This window comes from Electrophorus electricus, chromosome 20 (assembly GCF_041902795.1).
Source record: "Electrophorus electricus isolate QZ-2024a chromosome 20, ASM4190279v1, whole genome shotgun sequence".
NCBI classification, from domain to species: domain Eukaryota; kingdom Metazoa; phylum Chordata; class Actinopteri; order Gymnotiformes; family Gymnotidae; genus Electrophorus; species Electrophorus electricus.
In genome coordinates, this window is record NC_137516.1 from 8,674,376 (window position 1) to 8,692,551 (window position 18,176).

The following is an 18,176-nucleotide window of genomic DNA, read 5'->3' on the forward strand; positions in this document are numbered from 1 at the left end:
CAGTTGCTCATTCTCATTGGTGTCTAAACCCTGCCAGGAGAGGATAAATTCTTTACCTCGCATTTCTTTTCCAAGCCTTTCTTATTCTGAGTTTTATTTTTTACCACAGTTATTGTCTCAATGGGGTCTTTCTGGAACTCTTCCAAGGGGGTTTTGTGACAGTATTCAAGAAGTTATACGTTGCTTGTTTTAATCAACTGTAAATTGCAATAAAGCAAATAAGGCTGCAAAATGTTAACTTGTGACAAACATACATGAGTGAACACTATTCCGTTATGATATGGTTAAAGGTAGCACTGCATGACTGACCCAAAAAAACAAAACAAAAACAAACTACAATATCAATGTCTGTAGCTCACTGAAGCTCCAGTGATGGAGCATTGAAGACAGAAATGTGATAATTTGTTCTTATTGTTTTTTTCACTGAAGCCCAATATTGTGATGATAATTTGATTGCATGAGTGATTCAGTACTTTTCTTCACCTGTAGTTTTTCCTCTTTCATCTTATCTGCTTAAGTATAGTCAAAAGCACTGTAACAATATTTTTGAAAACAACCAGAGAATTATATAAAAATAGTGGAGAGACTATGACTCAGTATTGTTTTGGACATTAAAAACATGAACATGTTATTCTGTTAACACATATAAGACACAAGGAACACAAGAGCACGTGATTTTCTGTCAGTACCAAATCTGTATTAAGCTCATACTGTCAACATAGGCAGAAAACAGAACATAGTGAGGTCTAGTACAGATTTTATTTTTGCTCATCATTATAATTTATTTAAATATATTTTGTATATTAGTTACAATTATACAGAGTCTGTCAGAGGACATTTTATCTCCTATTGCTAAAACACAAAAAGAAAAAGTAATTGTTCCCTACCACACCCATGTTATTTTGTATTTCTGGAGTAACAACTTAAACATTCATTATTCTGGATGATTGAGCTAATATCACAGGACATTTAACTTGACAATCCCCATTTGCACATAAATACAATATATCTGTACTCAAAATGGTACTCTGATATTAGAATATCAGAGTACAACAACTCTTAATGATGGTGGAGGTGAAATATAATAAGAGTGATGTTATTAGTCCCCCCCTTACCCCATCCACCACATAATCTAATGTGCACAGAAGAAAATGCCTGTCTCATTATAATAAATGTTAATAATGTTGTGTCCTCTGTTAGACTCTGTACATTAATGCTAAGCAGCACTAAAAACATAAAATGATAGAATCTAAAGATGTCATGCTGTTCCCATACCACTCAAGGGCAGCTTAGCCAGTGTCTCAGGGGGTTTTGTTTTCTAGAGGATTGTATTTTGTCTCTACGTAGAGGTTGTACTTCTTGTTTAGCACTAGCTCTAACTGAAAGCAAGTAAATCTAGTTTCCTTCAGTTGCAAAGGCCATATATATAGACAGGCTGGAGAATGTGTTTTTTTCCTGACATCCCTCTAGGACTGTATCATCTTTTTTAAAGGAAACCAGAGGGTTAAAATGTACACAGAACATATTGCTTCATTTTTTTTTTTTGCTAAACGTTTTTCACTTTCATTGATTGACAGTCATTTTATTAATGACTGCATTCTTAGAGTGTGCTTAACATCTAATCAGAAAAGGAAGAAATTCTGACAGCATTGCACTCTGCATTCCACAGAGCCAAAAGGAGGAGGGAGCCTGCTTTCAGTCCACTTGCTCTATTTACTGACTCCCTCAATGATCTCATCCCTGACTTTTCTGACTTTGACATTGAATAATTCTGTGCCGTATAGGCATAAAAATATATATATATATTACTGAAAGGGACCTTGAACTATGGGTCAAAGTGATTTTTTTTTCCTAGATTTTTTCTCTTTTGCCTTTACAGTCAATTAGATAAATGCACAAACCCTCTGTATGCCAGAATGTATCCTGTAGGATTGTTTCTTTAGAGAGACTAAGGCCATGGGCGAAGGCTTGTACAGTCACACTTAGAAAACTAAAAAGGGTCAGAAAATAGGTTAAGGATACAAAACTAATTTTACAAATTTAGCGTTGCATTTTGGAGTCTACATTTTTGGAGTCGTGCAACCAGCATGACATTTTATGTAATTGGCACAGATATGATAATTGATTTAAAGCTGCAATCATGTCAGTAGGAGAGGCAATTTAGGATTTGTTTTGAATCAAGAATTTTTGACCCCCTTTTTCTCACAGCATTACTGAGCGAGTCTCACACAGTACTGCCAACTTAGGTGGTTGACATTGTCTTCCTTCAAAACCTCTGAAGCCAACTATTGCATTACTTTGAAATGACACTCATTAAGTATTGTCAAAGTCTGGCCAGCTGCCCTTAAGTGGCTATGATACTGGTTAAATATCAAAAGAGAACGAGGAACCCTGCCACAGCTTGGCCAATTGTCTTTTCATGGACTCCAAGTCATGTATGGCCAGTGGCAGTCCTGGAGCTAACAAAAGTTTGAGCTGTAGAAATAAGCACCTGCAAAACTGTCCCTTAGATACTTGTGTTACCCAGAAGTCAAAGCCAGAATGTTGACCTCCCCACCCCCCAGCACCATATATCTAAACAATGCCCACAGTATAATGTTCAGTGCTCAGTACAGCTAGCATACATGAAGTGAGTCATCAATACAAGCTTTCACCCTTGGTCAGTTCATCGTTCAGTTGTACAAGACTGCAAAATGATGCTGGAATGTTGCGAAAATGGATAATCCCATAATGCCTCCTATTGGATAATTCTACAATATACAATAGTCTAGTTTTCTGGGCAAAGATGAATCCTAGTCATTGAGTAAATTACTAAGTAAAAAGCTTTTTAGCAAGTTTAGGACTAGGTATAACCAATGCTCAGAAAACTGCACCATATTGATTTAATAATATATCTGTGTTTACATCCATAATGCCACTTAAATAACTCTGCTATACACATACATTGGTCAATCTGTGCCTTTTTAACACAATTACTGTGAGGACACAAGCTTGTGAAATGACAAACAGGTTGATTGCCCTTTTTAGACTGAGGTTTTGCATCCTCTTAAATAAATAGACTATCAAGTGACTAGTTATTATCTATACTAGGCAATTTGCTTATTAGACTAACACAGAGTTGTTATCCAGGGTCAAATCAAGTGGTCAAATTTCAAAATTTTAACACTCATATAGTGGGAGAGATTTCATCACAGAAATATGGTTCATTTAAAGTAGCCTGTATGTAAATATGTAAATTATATAACTGAGTTATACGTGCTTATATAGCACATATTGTATAGACATCCAATATACTGTAAAAGAGAGCCCGTTCATCTTCGTTTGACAGCAGTTGCTGTGATGTTCAGAGAAATGCAATCCCGCCATGTTTTGACTTGAACCAAGATAACAAGTATCATCAAATCCAGATTGTTACAGCTAATATTAAACAAAAAAATTAACGTGGGAGTCACCTTCTATGGAATGCTCTCCCACTCCCCCTCCCCAACCCCCCAACCTCCGACTACTTTCTACAACAGTTTATTCCCACCCCGAAACATTCCCACCCCTAATCTGTGAATCTGACTGCATCTTGAAACACCTTGTTTAGCTGGACCTGGTGTGTCAGATTTGGCTTGGAACTAAACTCTGCAGGAAGGTAGGCCTCCAGGTGATGGATTAGTGACTTCTCTATGTGGATGTTATCCTCACACAATTCATTTCAGAAGGAAAAAGCATGCCATGACAGACCCCTTATGATGTTTTGATTCTAGACATAGTCAAAGAACACTCTAAAAAGCTACACACATTTCTGGCCTTCGGTGCCCTACATCCCCATTCCTGAACCAAACCCATCTTATACTGAACACAAGAAGTTCAGTGTCATGAGAAGGTGATAAGTTAGTGGACATAAACATCCTATCATAAAGTGCCTACAAGCAACACAAAAATATCACACACATTCAAGGTGAAAAAAAAGTGCAAACATTTGTTTTCTTTTTTTAGATTTATAAAAACAATGAATCCAAAATTAAAATGCATACAAACATACTTCATGCATTTTGTTCTTTACACCTCTCAAACTCAAAATTTTCAAGTTAAAATTCTCATACATCAAAAAATTAGTTTGTTTTTTGTTTTGTTGTTTTGTTTTGTTTTTTACAGAAAGTACAGAAAATAAAAGTGTTGTTTTCAGAATATTTGTAATGTACATATTGCATGTCCCTATTAATGAAACAAAGAAATCTAAAGATAGTCAGGAGGCAAGAGGAAGATGAAGTATATTAGAATAGTAATTCATTGTTGCTTCTACATTATTTGTTTAATGTTCTAAAATGACCAAGGTAAAATGTCAGTTTATTTTGTTGAAACACAGACCTAGTCATGCTTGCACTGTTGCATTCCATTTTGCAATTTTTCAGCATTCTGAATTTGTAAGGGTGGGCAGATGCATTCTTGCCATAGATAAATCAAACCCTTATATGCCAAATTTTCTGATGTTATTTTTATTTCTACTCTAAAGAGTGATGATTATGTAAAATTAAATGAAAGAAAATACTCTGTGGAAGAGTTCTAAATCTTTGTATTTTTTTTCCGTGGCATTTCCCTGGGCCCCATTCTTCATAGACAGTCCATATAAGCCAAGCTCTTGAAGTTCTATTGTCCTCCATATAACAGGAGTTTTTAAGTAATGTTTGCCTGATTTCACCAAAGCAAGTTCACTGAAATTGTTAACCCAATTTAAGCATTCTGTCTCAGTCTGTCAGAATCCTTTATTCCACACCCTTTAAGGTCTTTAAGGCCTAGAGGGCAGGAATGCATGTCAAATGAGATCAAAAGTAGAAAGCTGCTTGAGCCACGGTGACATATATGAATATGTATTAATTACAAATAACTTTCTGCTATGACCTCTTAATGCTTTTAACAGCACGGAAATCCTGACCCCTACACCTTAAGTGCTTCATGTGATGTCAGAATTATCAAAAATATAATTCTTTTAATTCTTGATATTCTTTTTCAGAGTTAAATTTCATTTTCACAATCCAAAGAGTCAGAAATCATCTTGAATATATAGGCAAATTTCAGATTTGTGTATTATGACTGGCTCCCACCTCATCCTACAAATACAGTGCTAAATCTAACTATACAACTTCAGTAGCCACCGCATCATGTTACACTAAAGCCATATGCAGTTCTGTGGCAACCAAAAATGCCTCATTTATAGTTTTATCATTCAGTAACTTATTTCTGTGCTCCGTGGCTGGATTTTTTTTTAATGTCATCTGAAATCTGTTTGAATTTAATTGAAAGAACATATGCCATTATATCTTATTTTTCTCAGTGTATAAGTGATTCACTCAAATAACTGCTTTAAAGTACAAAGTTTTTCTTATGCTTTTCTTGTAACATTATTATTCTTATGATACAAACAGCTGAGTTTGAGGTGGGTAGTCTCTCGGACTATTCTGCTCTGTGCATTTTATTTTCCAAACATTTTTTTGAGTAATTTACCAGCAGTAACTCTATCTGAATATAGCTTCTTGTGGCCTTCATCACACCCCTCTGACTGCATACAATAAGGAGCATCTCAGCAGCAATTTTTCACACATAATTATATCACCCGGAGAAAAAACACTATGGCATATTTTTTCAATGTATCAAACAACAGAGATGTGATGATGCAACAATTATTGCCTTTTGTGCATGGTGCATGCATTGCCTCTCTTCCATTTCACAATGAAACTGAACTGAATCCTAGTATCGTTATAGAACTCATGACAGCTGGGATGTTGACGCAATAAGCTAGTGATCCTCGCAAGCCTGTTGCCTTCACAGCCAACAAACTAGAGGCTCATTCTTGGCCAGCCAGCTAGTACTCATCACAGTCTATGCCCAGTGACCAACCAGACTTTATGTCCAACAAGCAAGAAGCTGATTCATGGCCTTCCAGTCAATGGCAATCACTGTCTGGGGCATACAACATGGGCTAGTTGTATGTATGTGCTGTTGTCCTGTTATATAAGTGTTTTCATGAAATTATCAATTATGTTAAATGTTGATTTTGCATGAAAGCATGACTGTTGCAGTGTAATTATATCACTAATTGCAAAGGAATATACTAAGTATTGCTCTATTACTCTATTACACCGTACTTACACAAGGGAAAACAGAGGACCAATGCATAAGTAAAAATGTGTAAGATGACCAATGCATGAGTAAACATCATTAGTGTTAGTGAAAAAAGAACAATACAAAACAATAACTGAATCATCCTGACAAAATAAAACTAGAGATTTATGAATTTATGAAAGACACAATGCACAATGCAGCTATCAACTAGCCTATCGGACTAGACAGACATGTGTTTTGTTAAAGCAACGATAATCCACTACTGATACCCACTACTACTGCTGAGACAGCTCCTGGCTGGATGCCTTTTTAAAGTGTCTTCTGGGCACAAAATACTCCACAGCATCCCAATTTCATTTTGCACTAATGTTTATTTCTTAGCCATTCCTAGTTGCTGAGTATCTTTCCTCTTTCTCTGTGCCTTTCCTTTGGTTTTGGCCTTTCACAGTAGAATTTCTCTTACTTCTACAGTACAAATTATTTTGTTTAGATCACCATTACAGTGACAAATAATTTCATTTAGATCACCATTACATTTTAATGATTAAAACAAAGTTTTAAATTTTGTTATTTCAGTTTAGGTGGTACAATCATAATTATGTTGTGTCCGCAGTACTGTTGATGGAAGCTGACAGAAGGAATTGTTATGAAGCCACGACTGGATTGTTTAGCACCTTTCATAAAACATGTTGTGTTTTTGTTATAAGACATGGATGAGCACAAAATATGTACTCTTACTTTTAGTCAAGTTCTGGTGAGTTTTATGAATGCAGATCCTGAGTTTCTTTGACTTACTCTGTGCTAGAGCAGGTCGGAACACATGCAACCTTCAACTTGCTTTGAGAAACCAATGAACTTATTTATGCCTAGTTAATATGAGAGCCATGTACGAAGCATGGGGCCCTGGTCTTTGGAATTTTAATGACATCTTAACTAGGTACTGAAGGTGTGTTGTTCTTAAAGTGGCTAATAGTTGCTTTTTGATACACTACATCACCAGTTTGTATTACAGGCCAAAAGGTAGGGTACTTTATGGGTAGTGTGTGTGTGTGTGTGTGTGTGTGTGTGTGTGTGAGTGCACACATATATGTGTTTCAGTGACACTACAAATAAGGAAGTGTGCTGGCATCCTGTATGTGTTTTGGTGAATGTATATACAATATCTACAAATGCACAGGGCTGTGTGTGTGTGTGTGTGTGTGTGTGTGTGTGTGTGTGTGTGTGTGTGTGTGTGTGTGTGTGTGTGTGTGTGTGTGTGTGTGTGCATGTGTGTTAAGTGTTAGTTCTGAGGACCCTGACCCCAGCCTCCTGCACTCGGGGGGCGACTTGGTTCTCCGCTTCCTGATTGGTCGAGCTCAGCGCTGTCACAATCTGAATCCTCACACAATGCTCGAGTCTGAGAGAGACAGAGAGACAGGGCTTCGATCTGCATTACAGTCACTTGCACAAATGGGTGTTGTTTTCATGTTCAATGTTTAGCAGCAATTTACCATTAACAGTAACATTTTTTTTTCAACAACAATTGATGTAGAGGCTAAGGGAAAAAAAGAAGAGAGAATGGGGTAGCTAACTATAGATGGCATGTTAGGAGCTAACTAGGACTCTGTTTTCACGAAGCTTGACTTACTAATTTCACTACAACATTCTATGAATATAAAAACAATTGTTTGTTGTTATGTTCTAAAAGCTAGCCTATACACATTAATGATTCATTGATTGATTGACTTTGTGATGGCATTAGGTCAAATGATAAGATAATCCAGTAACAATTAGTTGATAGTAGCTAACAGCGACACTATGTAATGTCGATGCAGGTGCCAGCTACACATGAATGAGTCCACCCAAAGCCCTATTTATGGCGTTATGTCTTATGTTCTGTTTACACTCCCACCAAAATACAGTACAAAACAAACAAAAAAGCATTAATAAAATATTTTTTAAATCACAAGAACACAAGAAAGCAAAGAATATCATAATACATGAGCCAAAATCCCATTCTACCACAAATAATTTAACTGCATAAGGTAAATCCAGTTTTTTTAATTATATTGTAGCATTGTATTTAGTTCACTCTTAAGCAATAAAAGCACTGGTATTGACATTGTAACAAGGTCAGCTGTACAACCATTTTCTGTTTTCAACTAAACAGGACCTATTACATATTCTTCGTAGACCTCCTGAAGTCTTTGTAGGGGTAAATATTATTTTTGCATTGAAATGTATGAAAGTAGGATATTTAGGTAGTCTTGATAAATGTAAAATGTAACTTATGAGATATCTGCTAAACTACTTTCAATATAGGTCTTTCTAAGACTTAATGTCAAATTATGAGATACTGGACAATGTTCAGAATTACAATGAGAACTTCATCTTGGGAACTTGCAGGACGATTCACACTTCACCTAGTGTTTTACCTCCAATATATTTTGTTCCAGGTCAAAGTTTGCCCTCTCCTGTTCAAGTGTGGCAGCTTCTTTCTCAGACATGGCAGGGTCTGTCATGTCAGCAGGGATCTCAGACCCCTGTGAGATAAGGTCATCGCTGCGATCATCAAGTCGCTCATCAGTATTAGTGCTGACCACGTCTGGCGTACCACTGTGAGAGTGGTCGGTGGTATGGCCCTCTTCCCCATCTGAGACTGACAGGTTCTCTGAGCTGAAGGTGGACACTGACTGGCACTTGGTTATACTGGTGGGCCGTCTGTAGATTAAGGTGGTCAAATCAGTAAGCAATTTATAAAATAAAAGTCCTGATATTTGCATGCTTATCTGAAAATGGTAGCTGGATTACATGCTTTCACTAAATAAAAAGCAACAAAAATTGACTGTTCTATTATCAGATGACATTATGAATGGGAGGGGTTTGGGGATTCACTGAATCCCCACTGTATTCACTGAATATTCACTCTATTCACCACCCAACACTGGAATTCTTACAAGCCATAAATAACTTATTTCTTTCTGAAAATCTTGACACTCTTAACTTTGACCTTGTTCTCTGAGGCACTTATTTTGATAAGCCATTACAAACGTATTTCCTCTTTCCTGGCTTTACCTGTACTGCCCTTACATGATTCACATTTGATCTTACAAAAAAAACCCAAACAAACAACAACACCACATTGGCATCAGCAAACCCAAATCCTCGATGACTCCTCAGAAAAGACATTTCTCAAAAATACTTGCCTTATTACTTTGCATTGCTCCTCTAGACATTTATCCATCATACTGCTCCAAACCACTAATATCAATCAGTCTACTCAAAACAGAGACACCAATCTTTAGACTTTTGTATTTTTCAGATTTATTTAACAGACATTATCGAGCCAACTTAAAGCTAGAATAAGGTCTAAGTGACTGTCCTGGGCTCTGTAATATGTATCTAAATATTTCTCCAATGTTTCCACCAAACTTTTCTACAGGAAATGGAGAGCGGCTTTAGAGAAAGGATTGGATGGAAGGCATGGGATTGAAGGGAAGGGATGGAGCTGAGCATCTAAGGAATTTAGCAATAACTTCAACTTTACTTACTAGGTTAACTATAGACATACTATAAAGGAAGTCTTACCGTCTCCTTGGTAATTCCACTTCACTGTCTACCTCTCCCTCCTCTTCCTCTGAAGACACACCCCGGCGCTGAGAGACATAAACACACATAAAATGACATGCCATTATATTTGAGGTGAACAGCACTCAGTAACTGATAGATATATAGTATATGCGTAATGAGTGTACCTGTTTGCGTGTAATAGCTGCTCTGTATAGTATAGCTGATGGCGTTAGATGACTGCCACTAGCTCCCCTTGGTAATCGCACTGCCCCGCCTCCTTCCTCTCTCTCCTCACCCAGAGTGTGTCCCCTCCCCACAGCAACACCCCTCCCACAGCAGGGCGAATCAGGGCTGCTAGAGAAAGGAAGCGAGGCCGCATCCTCACTAGCTGTATCGCTTCGTGGTGGAGTCTCATCTACTCCTGCCCCGGGTTCAGAGGTGCCTATGGCTCCACCTCCAAGCCCCTCACATGTGTTTAGATTGCTAGTGCCACCACTGGCACCAGCCTCAGCACCATGGGTGGAGCAGAGCAGATCTGGACTGGAGGAGGAGAGTTTTAGAGGGGGGGTGTCCAGCTGGCCTCCCCTTGAAGCAGCACCTGCTCCTGGGTCAGGGGTAGGAGTCCCACTAGGGACTGCAGAGCCAGATGTAGGTGTCTCTCTCTCTCTACTAGAGGCTCCAGTGGAGTGTTTGGGTCCAGAGAGGTCACCACTGCTGCCTCGGCCACCCCTGCGATGGCGAGTCTTAACCCTGCGGGCACGGCTCGGTGAGGTGGAATTCCGGTTAGGACAAGAAGGGACGGTCACCTGCAGCACACCAGGGTCCATTTTAGGGAGAATGACCTCTGACCTTAGGAGGTCAGGTCTGGTTATAGAGAGAGAAAAAAAGAATAATTGGTTGGGTGCCTGTAGCTGGGTACACATTACAGAAGAAACAGCAGTGTGCTCACCACATCAAATCCTAAAAACCAATGGTTAAAAGACTATAAAACATGTCTTAGCTAAGTGCCAAAGGACACCCTTTATGAGCAGCGCTAAAAACAGAAGGCACTTACCTCTTGCCATGAGAAGGCAGCTTTTGGGGTACGTTCCTTTTTTTAATGAGTTTGTCCACTGTGTTTGAGGGATGATGTTTGAACAGGCCAGGATATTTCTTATCCAGACACTGTTCCCTCCTGCAAAGACAGTAGTGGTATCTCTGTAGCTTGTGCCATTTGGCAAAGGATCTAGATTGCTGTTGTTTTATTCAGGACATTTATGATCCCTTCTCAGTTGAACTTTTCTCAGCTGAAACTCATAATGCAGCCCAAACCATGAGCCAGAAAGATAACAAAAATGCTGAGTGAGCCTACACAGGTTTTTACTGTGAATTATTTCTGTAGTACTCCTGAAAATTCTTTTTATAGACATTCTTGGGGTTCAGATGAATTTAACTAAGGCATTTGAATTTATTTAGGTGATGATATTTATGGAGTTTTTTGTTGTTGTTTTGTGTGCATGTTTCAATGTGTTTTACCTGAGTAGTTCTTTCTCTTTGAGTTCTAGTTGTAGCATGACAGCGTTCAGCTCCATGTAAAGATTGTTGGCTCTTTCCAGCTTCCTCTCATAATGTTCTCTGATATCCAGAGCATGCCTGTGTGATGCAAGTAATAATGACGACATCATTTCTGCTTGCAATGCAGCTTATGGAGACATAGGACATTGGACTGGGCCAAAAAACATGATCTAACTGCTCACACTCCATATTGCCATACATTTCTGCACAAATTACAATACTTTTCATAAGGCTGCCTATTTCCTAAGACAACCTACTGATGTTGCATCACTCAGTTTCTTTGCATGATCTGTACAATACAGTTTAGACTTTTTTTCCCTCTCTGAAGCCCTCTACAAGTTACAAAATGTTCCCGCCATTTTAATTGGCTCCAGAATCATTGGGATCGGTTAAAGGTAATGATTTTAAACATGCTTTGGTAGTAGGGTAAGTAACAGCCTAATCACTAAGGGATTACTGTTTTCCAACTTGCTTCATTTTTAACTTTTCTATAAGATCATTTGTATGAGAGCAGACTAAGTCGAGGTCTATGTAACTCAAAGAAACAAAATTCGGTATTGTCAGGCTTCTACATACTTATTTGTTTATGCTATGTGGAGAAGACCTCAACGCTGCTCCTTACCAAGAGCAACTTAACTGCTACAACTATATTTCTGATAATGCAGCTGAATTCTAAGTTTTGTGCTGGGAATCTGAAACAACCTTGTGTGTGTGTTTTCTTATTTATCTTGAACCTGAATTAGCTCGTCTGTCAAATAAAACCTTGTGGGTGTGTAAGAAAATGGGTGTATTCAGGTGAACAGTGTTGACGTATTCCAGTTCCGGGACTCCTCATTCCCATAAAATTAAAGTCAGTGTAAAAAAATACAGTTACACAGTTAACAATTCTTTTGCTTTTGGCAATGATTTTAAAATGGAAGACTTTTAATGAAATATCTTGGTTGTTTCTTGTTGCTATGGTGCTGACCTGAGTTCTTCACGTCGACGGTTAATAAGCTCCTCGTCCAGTCGGTGCAGACATGTTCCTTCAGATTTGATCTTCTCAAAGTGCTGCTTTACCTCCTCACGCCACTCAGCCTATTCCCAACAAACCATGCGAAACACAGCAGACACATAACAGACACACAAATCAGACACGGGACACACAGAAGAGATGCCGCATTTGGGTCAGTTGGTCCTATCACAACATGTCTGACCCAATAATACAAAATGCTGCACTGGGAATCTGAAACACCCACTTGTGTGTGTGTGTGTGTGTGTGTGTGTGGTGTATGTATGTGTGTGTACTACCTGTGATTTGAAGTAGGTCTCCTGTGGGGTGGATAGTACATCGGCTGAGGCGATGTCCAGGTGCAGCAGAATCTGTCTGAATGAAGGCCTATTTCTGGGCTTACAGTTCCTACACACACATCGCACACACATCGCACACACATCGCACACACATCACACAAACATCGCTTTAAGATTTGATCTACACCTACATTATTGACTGATTTTTAACTGCAATTAATAAATAACTCTTGTAAATCAAGGCATTCACATACCTTGATATAAATAAGCCATGTGGTATCATATTTATCATCACATTTACAGAACTACAGAACTTATTCAAATGATCTCTGAAATTACTGTAGATCTGTCCTTGTGTTTGATTCTGCCTTACACCAGATAGGAAATTTCCCCCTTTCTGTCTTTCTCTCAGCATTCTTAATTTTCAGGCTGTTTTCATTTTGATAAGGAGTATCAATGTAATTTATGTAGCCATTAGAGTACAACCTCAAACCTGACCAGAGTGGCTTGCTCATTAAAAGTCCATTTTACTGTAAGAACCACAACTACACAGAGGTGTCTATAGGTGTGTAAATATGGATATTACAAGCCACAGCTTCCCTCAGCCTTCCCGCACAGTGCCTTTTATTTTGACTGATCATGCTCACCAGCATTGTTTGAGAAGAATCTTGAAGCCATCAGGGCAACTTTCGGGGAGGGGCAGCTGCAGACTGTTGTTACCCACACCCCAAATAATGGCCGACGAGTCCACATCTTTGTAGGGGATCTCACCTGTGAGCATCTCCCAGAGAACCACTCCAAATGACCTGCAAGGAGACACCGGGGGGTGGGGGGTGTTGGTGGTAGTGGTGAGATGCAGCTTGTCAGCAGACACATGGACAGAGGAGTGTCCATGTGTCTGCTAAATAACTAAATAACTTAATGACTAAATAAACTTAATCTCACTCATTCACTCACAGAACCATTCACATTTTTTCCACTGCCGTAATTATTTCACTCACACTCATTCACTGATACTCTCACATAAATTCGCACCAGATGTCCACTTTCTCTGAAACAGGCTCATTCCGTATGACCTCGGGGGCCATCCAGGCTACAGTGCCAGCGAATGACATTTTGGTGCTCTTATCCCGTAACTCCTTCGACGTGCCAAAATCTGAGATCTTCACCAGGTCATCATGGGTGATCAGCATGCTTGTGATAGAGAAAATGTAAAATGTTTAGCAATTAACCTTAACCCTGTTGTTATTTGTAAAAGACAGGCTTAACACACTAATTTCATTAATTTCAACCAGGCTTAAACACACTCATTTTAAGTTACCTAAACAAGGTAGGTCTGCAGTGAATTGGAGTGTGTGAAGTTTGTGCCTTCTCCAAATGTGAACCTTCAGGTTAGGTTGGTAGGTATTTATGTGTCACCTTTGTCTGTAACTTGTCTGCAAGAGTAACCATGTTACTGTGATATTCTGCTTCTTCCTTAGGCAAACTGATGGCATATTCCTATCTGTATTTTTAACCACATTTCAATTTGCAGAAAAATAAATAATGAACATTTATCAAAATGGACTTGGTATGGGGAGGAACACTGATACATGGTGGTGCTATAAAAATTTGAACATAAAATGTATACTTACTGCAGCAGACAGGTAATTTGCTTATATCTTAAATGCAACAGACATGGATTTTGTCTGCATGCAGTGACTTTGCACTGACGTCTTGTGGAATTGCCAGTGCTGTTATAATGGAATTTGTGTGGCTGTGTCTGGAATTGTATATGTGTGAAAGTGGCACTCACTTGGGTGATTTGAGGTCTCGGTGAATGATCTTGTGCAGGTGGAGGTAGTTCATGCCACCTGCAATACCCATGGCCCAGTCAACAAGTAGCGAGGGCGTGATCTTACGCCCTGCTCTCAAAACTTCATACAGCTGCCCTTGTGCACAGTACTCCATAATAATGCAATAGCATGGAGCTTGTGTGCACACCCCCCTACAAAAGGAACACACAGATGTAGACAATTAAATGAAATTCTCAGAAAATTAACCAGAAAAAAAAAAAGAATCTATGAATTAAAAAAAGTCACATGGCTTCCCATTATAAGCTGTGAAAAAGTACCATAGCTACACAATGACCTATTTTGAATTTATTAACAAAGAACATTGCAAACATTGATTGTATGGGTGAAATCTTGTGATATTATATGAATATTTCATTTGCTGAATTATGCAGAAGTCTAATAATTCAGGTTTACAAAGTTAAAGTCATGCTATGATTCATTGTTACCAAATTATTCTACCTGCTGCTTTGACCTAATTTGAAAATCTAGGTGGCAATGTGTGTGCTAAAGCAGGCAAAATGGTATGTTAAAACAGATGTATAGGTCTGAGGTACTTCAGGCCTGTGAAACGACTCTATACTTGCAAAAATCCATTTGTTAAGAGAACACTATGCAAAAAATATATTAGTGATGTGAATTTTGTGATGTGAGTCAAATATTCCCTTCAGCTAAAAACAAAAACACAACCAATTCTATGTTTCTCAATGTGTACAACTCAAAATTATGTGCAAGTATCTACAACATGGTACATAACCAAGTATGCAGAAGATAACAAAAATTGGCACATACAAGAAACATAACAGGTTAGTTAACATAACCGGCAGATGTAACATGCTGCTGAATAGATGGTGATAGTGTAAACTTTGTAAACTATCAGTCATTATACTGCTTATTTATTTTGTATGCTTTACTAGTGTTTTATAGCTTCAATTAGGGACAGCATACATTTTCAATCTTGCTTCTTAATTCATAGAGTGTGATATGTTTTGTACTTAAATGAAACTCTTAAAAACAGAGATATTTTAAAATCTCTCTTGGAACAGAATTTTGTAATATTGATGTGTCCTAAGAAAGACATTATAAGAAAAAAAAAAGTTTAATGACCACTCATTAATGACCAAGCACCAATGCATTTTAATTCACCAAAGGTCCATGTGTAGTTACTCACTTGAATGTGATGATGTTTGGGTGCTTGAGTTTACGAAGGTGCTTAATCTCTGTTTCCTTTATGTCTCTCACTTTCTTCACGGCCACCTCTTCACCGTGGAACTTGCCTAGGAACACGGCTCCCTGTGCCCCACTCCCCACCCACTGGAGCTCTGATATCTCCTCAAACGGCACTTCCCAGGATTCTATGGGAGCCAATTTAGATATTGATTTGTTAATTTTATCAAAATGACTCCACCAGTTTTGTCTTAGATTGCAGACCTACAAAAAATTTTTTTTTTCAACTGTCCAATAACCTTCTTCAAAAAACTGCAACTGGAAACTATGCCTTAAATTGGTTGTAATTTACAGTTCTGTATGCAAGGTCTGGTGGAGTGTTAGCCAAGTAAGTTCTGACTTTTTCTTTCACCACTACTCACCCTCCTGGCTCTGTTTGTTTTCTGTAGAATAGGCTTTGCCAATCATGGTCCAGACTGGCTTTAAGCAGCCAAACAGTCCCTCTAGAAAACCTCCTCCTCCTGCCTGAAGCCTAAAGCTTTCCGATTGGCTGCGGACAGCTCCTCCCTCTGCTCCACCCTCCTGCAGCTTCAGCACACTATTGGAGAATTGGGCAGGCTCATCACTAGGAGTGGGGCTGTTTCCTCGTGTGTGAGTGGTGCTCCCATCCCCGACAGGATCGATTGACAGTACGTTGCGGAGAACACATTGTGTGGGGGTGAGTTCAGTATCAGGAGTGCAGGCAGGTACGTCAGAATCTGGCCGGCGGTACGGGGTCTCAGATATCGGGGTGCTGAATCCTGAAAGGGTGGGGGAGGGGGCACACTGCTCATGGACGCAAGCCATGGGCGGCCACACTCATCGAAATCCCCCAAGATCAGTGGCCGTTAAGGTTTACACAAACCGGCTGAAATGCTGTCTTTCAAAACACCTAAGGAGAGATATGAAACAGTGGATGGGGTGATCAGAGAAAGGAACAAGAAGATGTAATTGGTAATAGTGGAAAGTAATATAAAAAAGTCACCTGGAATAGCAACCTTAAAACAACTGACCAACAGATGTTAGGCTCAATAAAGTATAATGTTGAAGCACTTAGCACTACTTTAGCAGCAGTGGCATTTACACATCTATGTTTCCCAACTTCAAGGACAGAGACCCCTTGTATTGCACAGTTTAATATTTCCTCTGCTTTTACACACGAGAGTCAGCTCACAGAGGGCTGGACAGTTATCCAATGGTATGACTCAGGTGTGTGAGAATCTGGTGAGCACAAAACCATTTGGGCATCACTGAGTTAGATACTAACATTTTGTGGCTGTGGCCTGATAATAGCAGTAATGTTACAATCAAAAATTTGTAGTGACAGATGATAGTATGGCAGTGTTTATTATTATTTAGAGTAACTCTGAGCAATAGTGATGCATATGATAGCATGCAATAATGTCAGCTATGATAATAGAACCAACAATTAGATAGATAGGTATCTCACTATTTATGGTTATAACGTGTGTACAGGTTCAATTATAACATACAGAAGATACCATCAGGCGATACAGCGTTCTGTACAGTAAGCGTATCATTCCGTCTTCTCAGTACTACGCTATTTCCGTAAGGTGGTCCAAACAAGCGAACCTACGTATCAGTCGTGCGTACGTCATTTCAGTTTCCGCACAATACGATTAAATTGCATAACTAACCCAAGTGCAGTACGTGTGAATGATTCTTTCTTATCCGTTGAACGTGGACTTGTAGGGTGGATGAGAATAAACATTACTACTCGTATTTTCACGCGCGTACATATCACATGATGATGTATGTATTTTCACATTGAAATATTACCCGCAGCGAACTAACAACGGCGCTCTATGATATTGCACCATAGCTGGACTCCCATGTCCCCGCGAAAAATGAAATAATAGAAAAAAAAGACGGTACGGCGTTTTACGTGTACGCATTTGCGTAAAACAGGAAGACGATGACACTGAAAAAACATAACCAACAAGCATCAATGGCCAATGTAAAATCATTCACCCATGCGTTCCACAGCAAACGCAAAGTGCCGCAATGTCTATATGAGAGGATACACGCACGCACACTCTATCTCTCTCACACACACACTCACATATATACACACTCGCCTCGTATATTTTCTCGCACATTTTAAACAATCACGTTGATTCTGCTGACGTTCGGAATTTATGCTACACTGCTACATTGCGCCACACCACTGATTAAAACCGGGCCACTGACAAGCCGCGGTGCTCGATTGTAAGTTTCGCGTATAGATGATAAAACATTACCGTATCTCACGAGCTTGGTGTTGTCGCGTTGTCAAGTGAGGGGTGGGATCCGATTTTTTTCTCCAATTCCGGCTGCGGTGTTATTTCTCTGTATATCCTCTCTTGTCGTCTTTCCCCTTTTTTTTCTTGGGAGTCCGCGTGAGTTCACCCGATTCAGAGCGCGTCCCATCGGGCAAATTGCCTTATCGATAAACTGGGGGGACTCGGTCCGCGCGGAGCGAGAGGGGGAAGGAGCTGTCTCCTGCCCGGTGCTGAACTGACGTCACGCGGCAGCGTAACTCCCGCAAGGGGGCGCGAATGTTGCTCGAGCTAAAATGGTGCTGACTCCGAGCAGCGTTGAAATGGCACTGGCGCTCTACCTGTGAATGCCAAAGTG

At 39.3% G+C, this 18,176-nt stretch overlaps 1 protein-coding gene across 2 annotated transcripts; it reads right to left on the reverse strand.

Moving 5' to 3' along the window:
- Positions 1-675: 675 nt before the first annotated feature.
- Positions 676-18,066, reverse strand: map3k12 (mitogen-activated protein kinase kinase kinase 12). Of its 2 annotated transcripts, XM_027009814.3 has the most exons (14): positions 17,801-18,062; positions 15,923-16,431; positions 15,505-15,688; positions 14,297-14,488; positions 13,537-13,695; positions 13,149-13,307; positions 12,502-12,610; positions 12,179-12,288; positions 11,173-11,289; positions 10,712-10,831; positions 9,843-10,521; positions 9,676-9,743; positions 8,523-8,808; positions 676-7,504 (listed from the first exon to the last, which is right to left on the reverse strand). In XM_027009814.3, exons 2-14 carry the CDS (start codon positions 16,344-16,346, stop codon positions 7,388-7,390), a joined length of 2,724 nt encoding a protein of 907 aa, XP_026865615.1. In that variant the 5' UTR covers positions 16,347-16,431; positions 17,801-18,062; the 3' UTR covers positions 676-7,387. The 2 variants fall into 2 exon arrangements, with proteins under 2 accessions (XP_026865615.1, XP_081559226.1); XM_081703100.1 differs by lacking the exon at positions 8,523-8,808 and having other exon boundaries at positions 17,801-18,066.
- Positions 18,067-18,176: the final 110 nt, after the last annotated feature.

Excerpts from the sequence above, each read along its gene's own strand:
- map3k12 (XM_027009814.3), bottom strand. The coding sequence starts at position 16,346 with ATGGCTTGCGTCCATGAGCAGTGTGCCCCCTCCCCCACCCTTTCAGGA. Across the intron at positions 13,308-13,536 it reads TCAGAGAAAGTGGACATCTG|GTCATTTGGAGTGGTTCTCT; the intron begins GTGCGAATTTAT and ends GTCTCCTTGCAG. Across the intron at positions 12,289-12,501 it reads AGACCTACTTCAAATCACAG|GCTGAGTGGCGTGAGGAGGT; the intron begins GTAGTACACACA and ends TGTTGGGAATAG.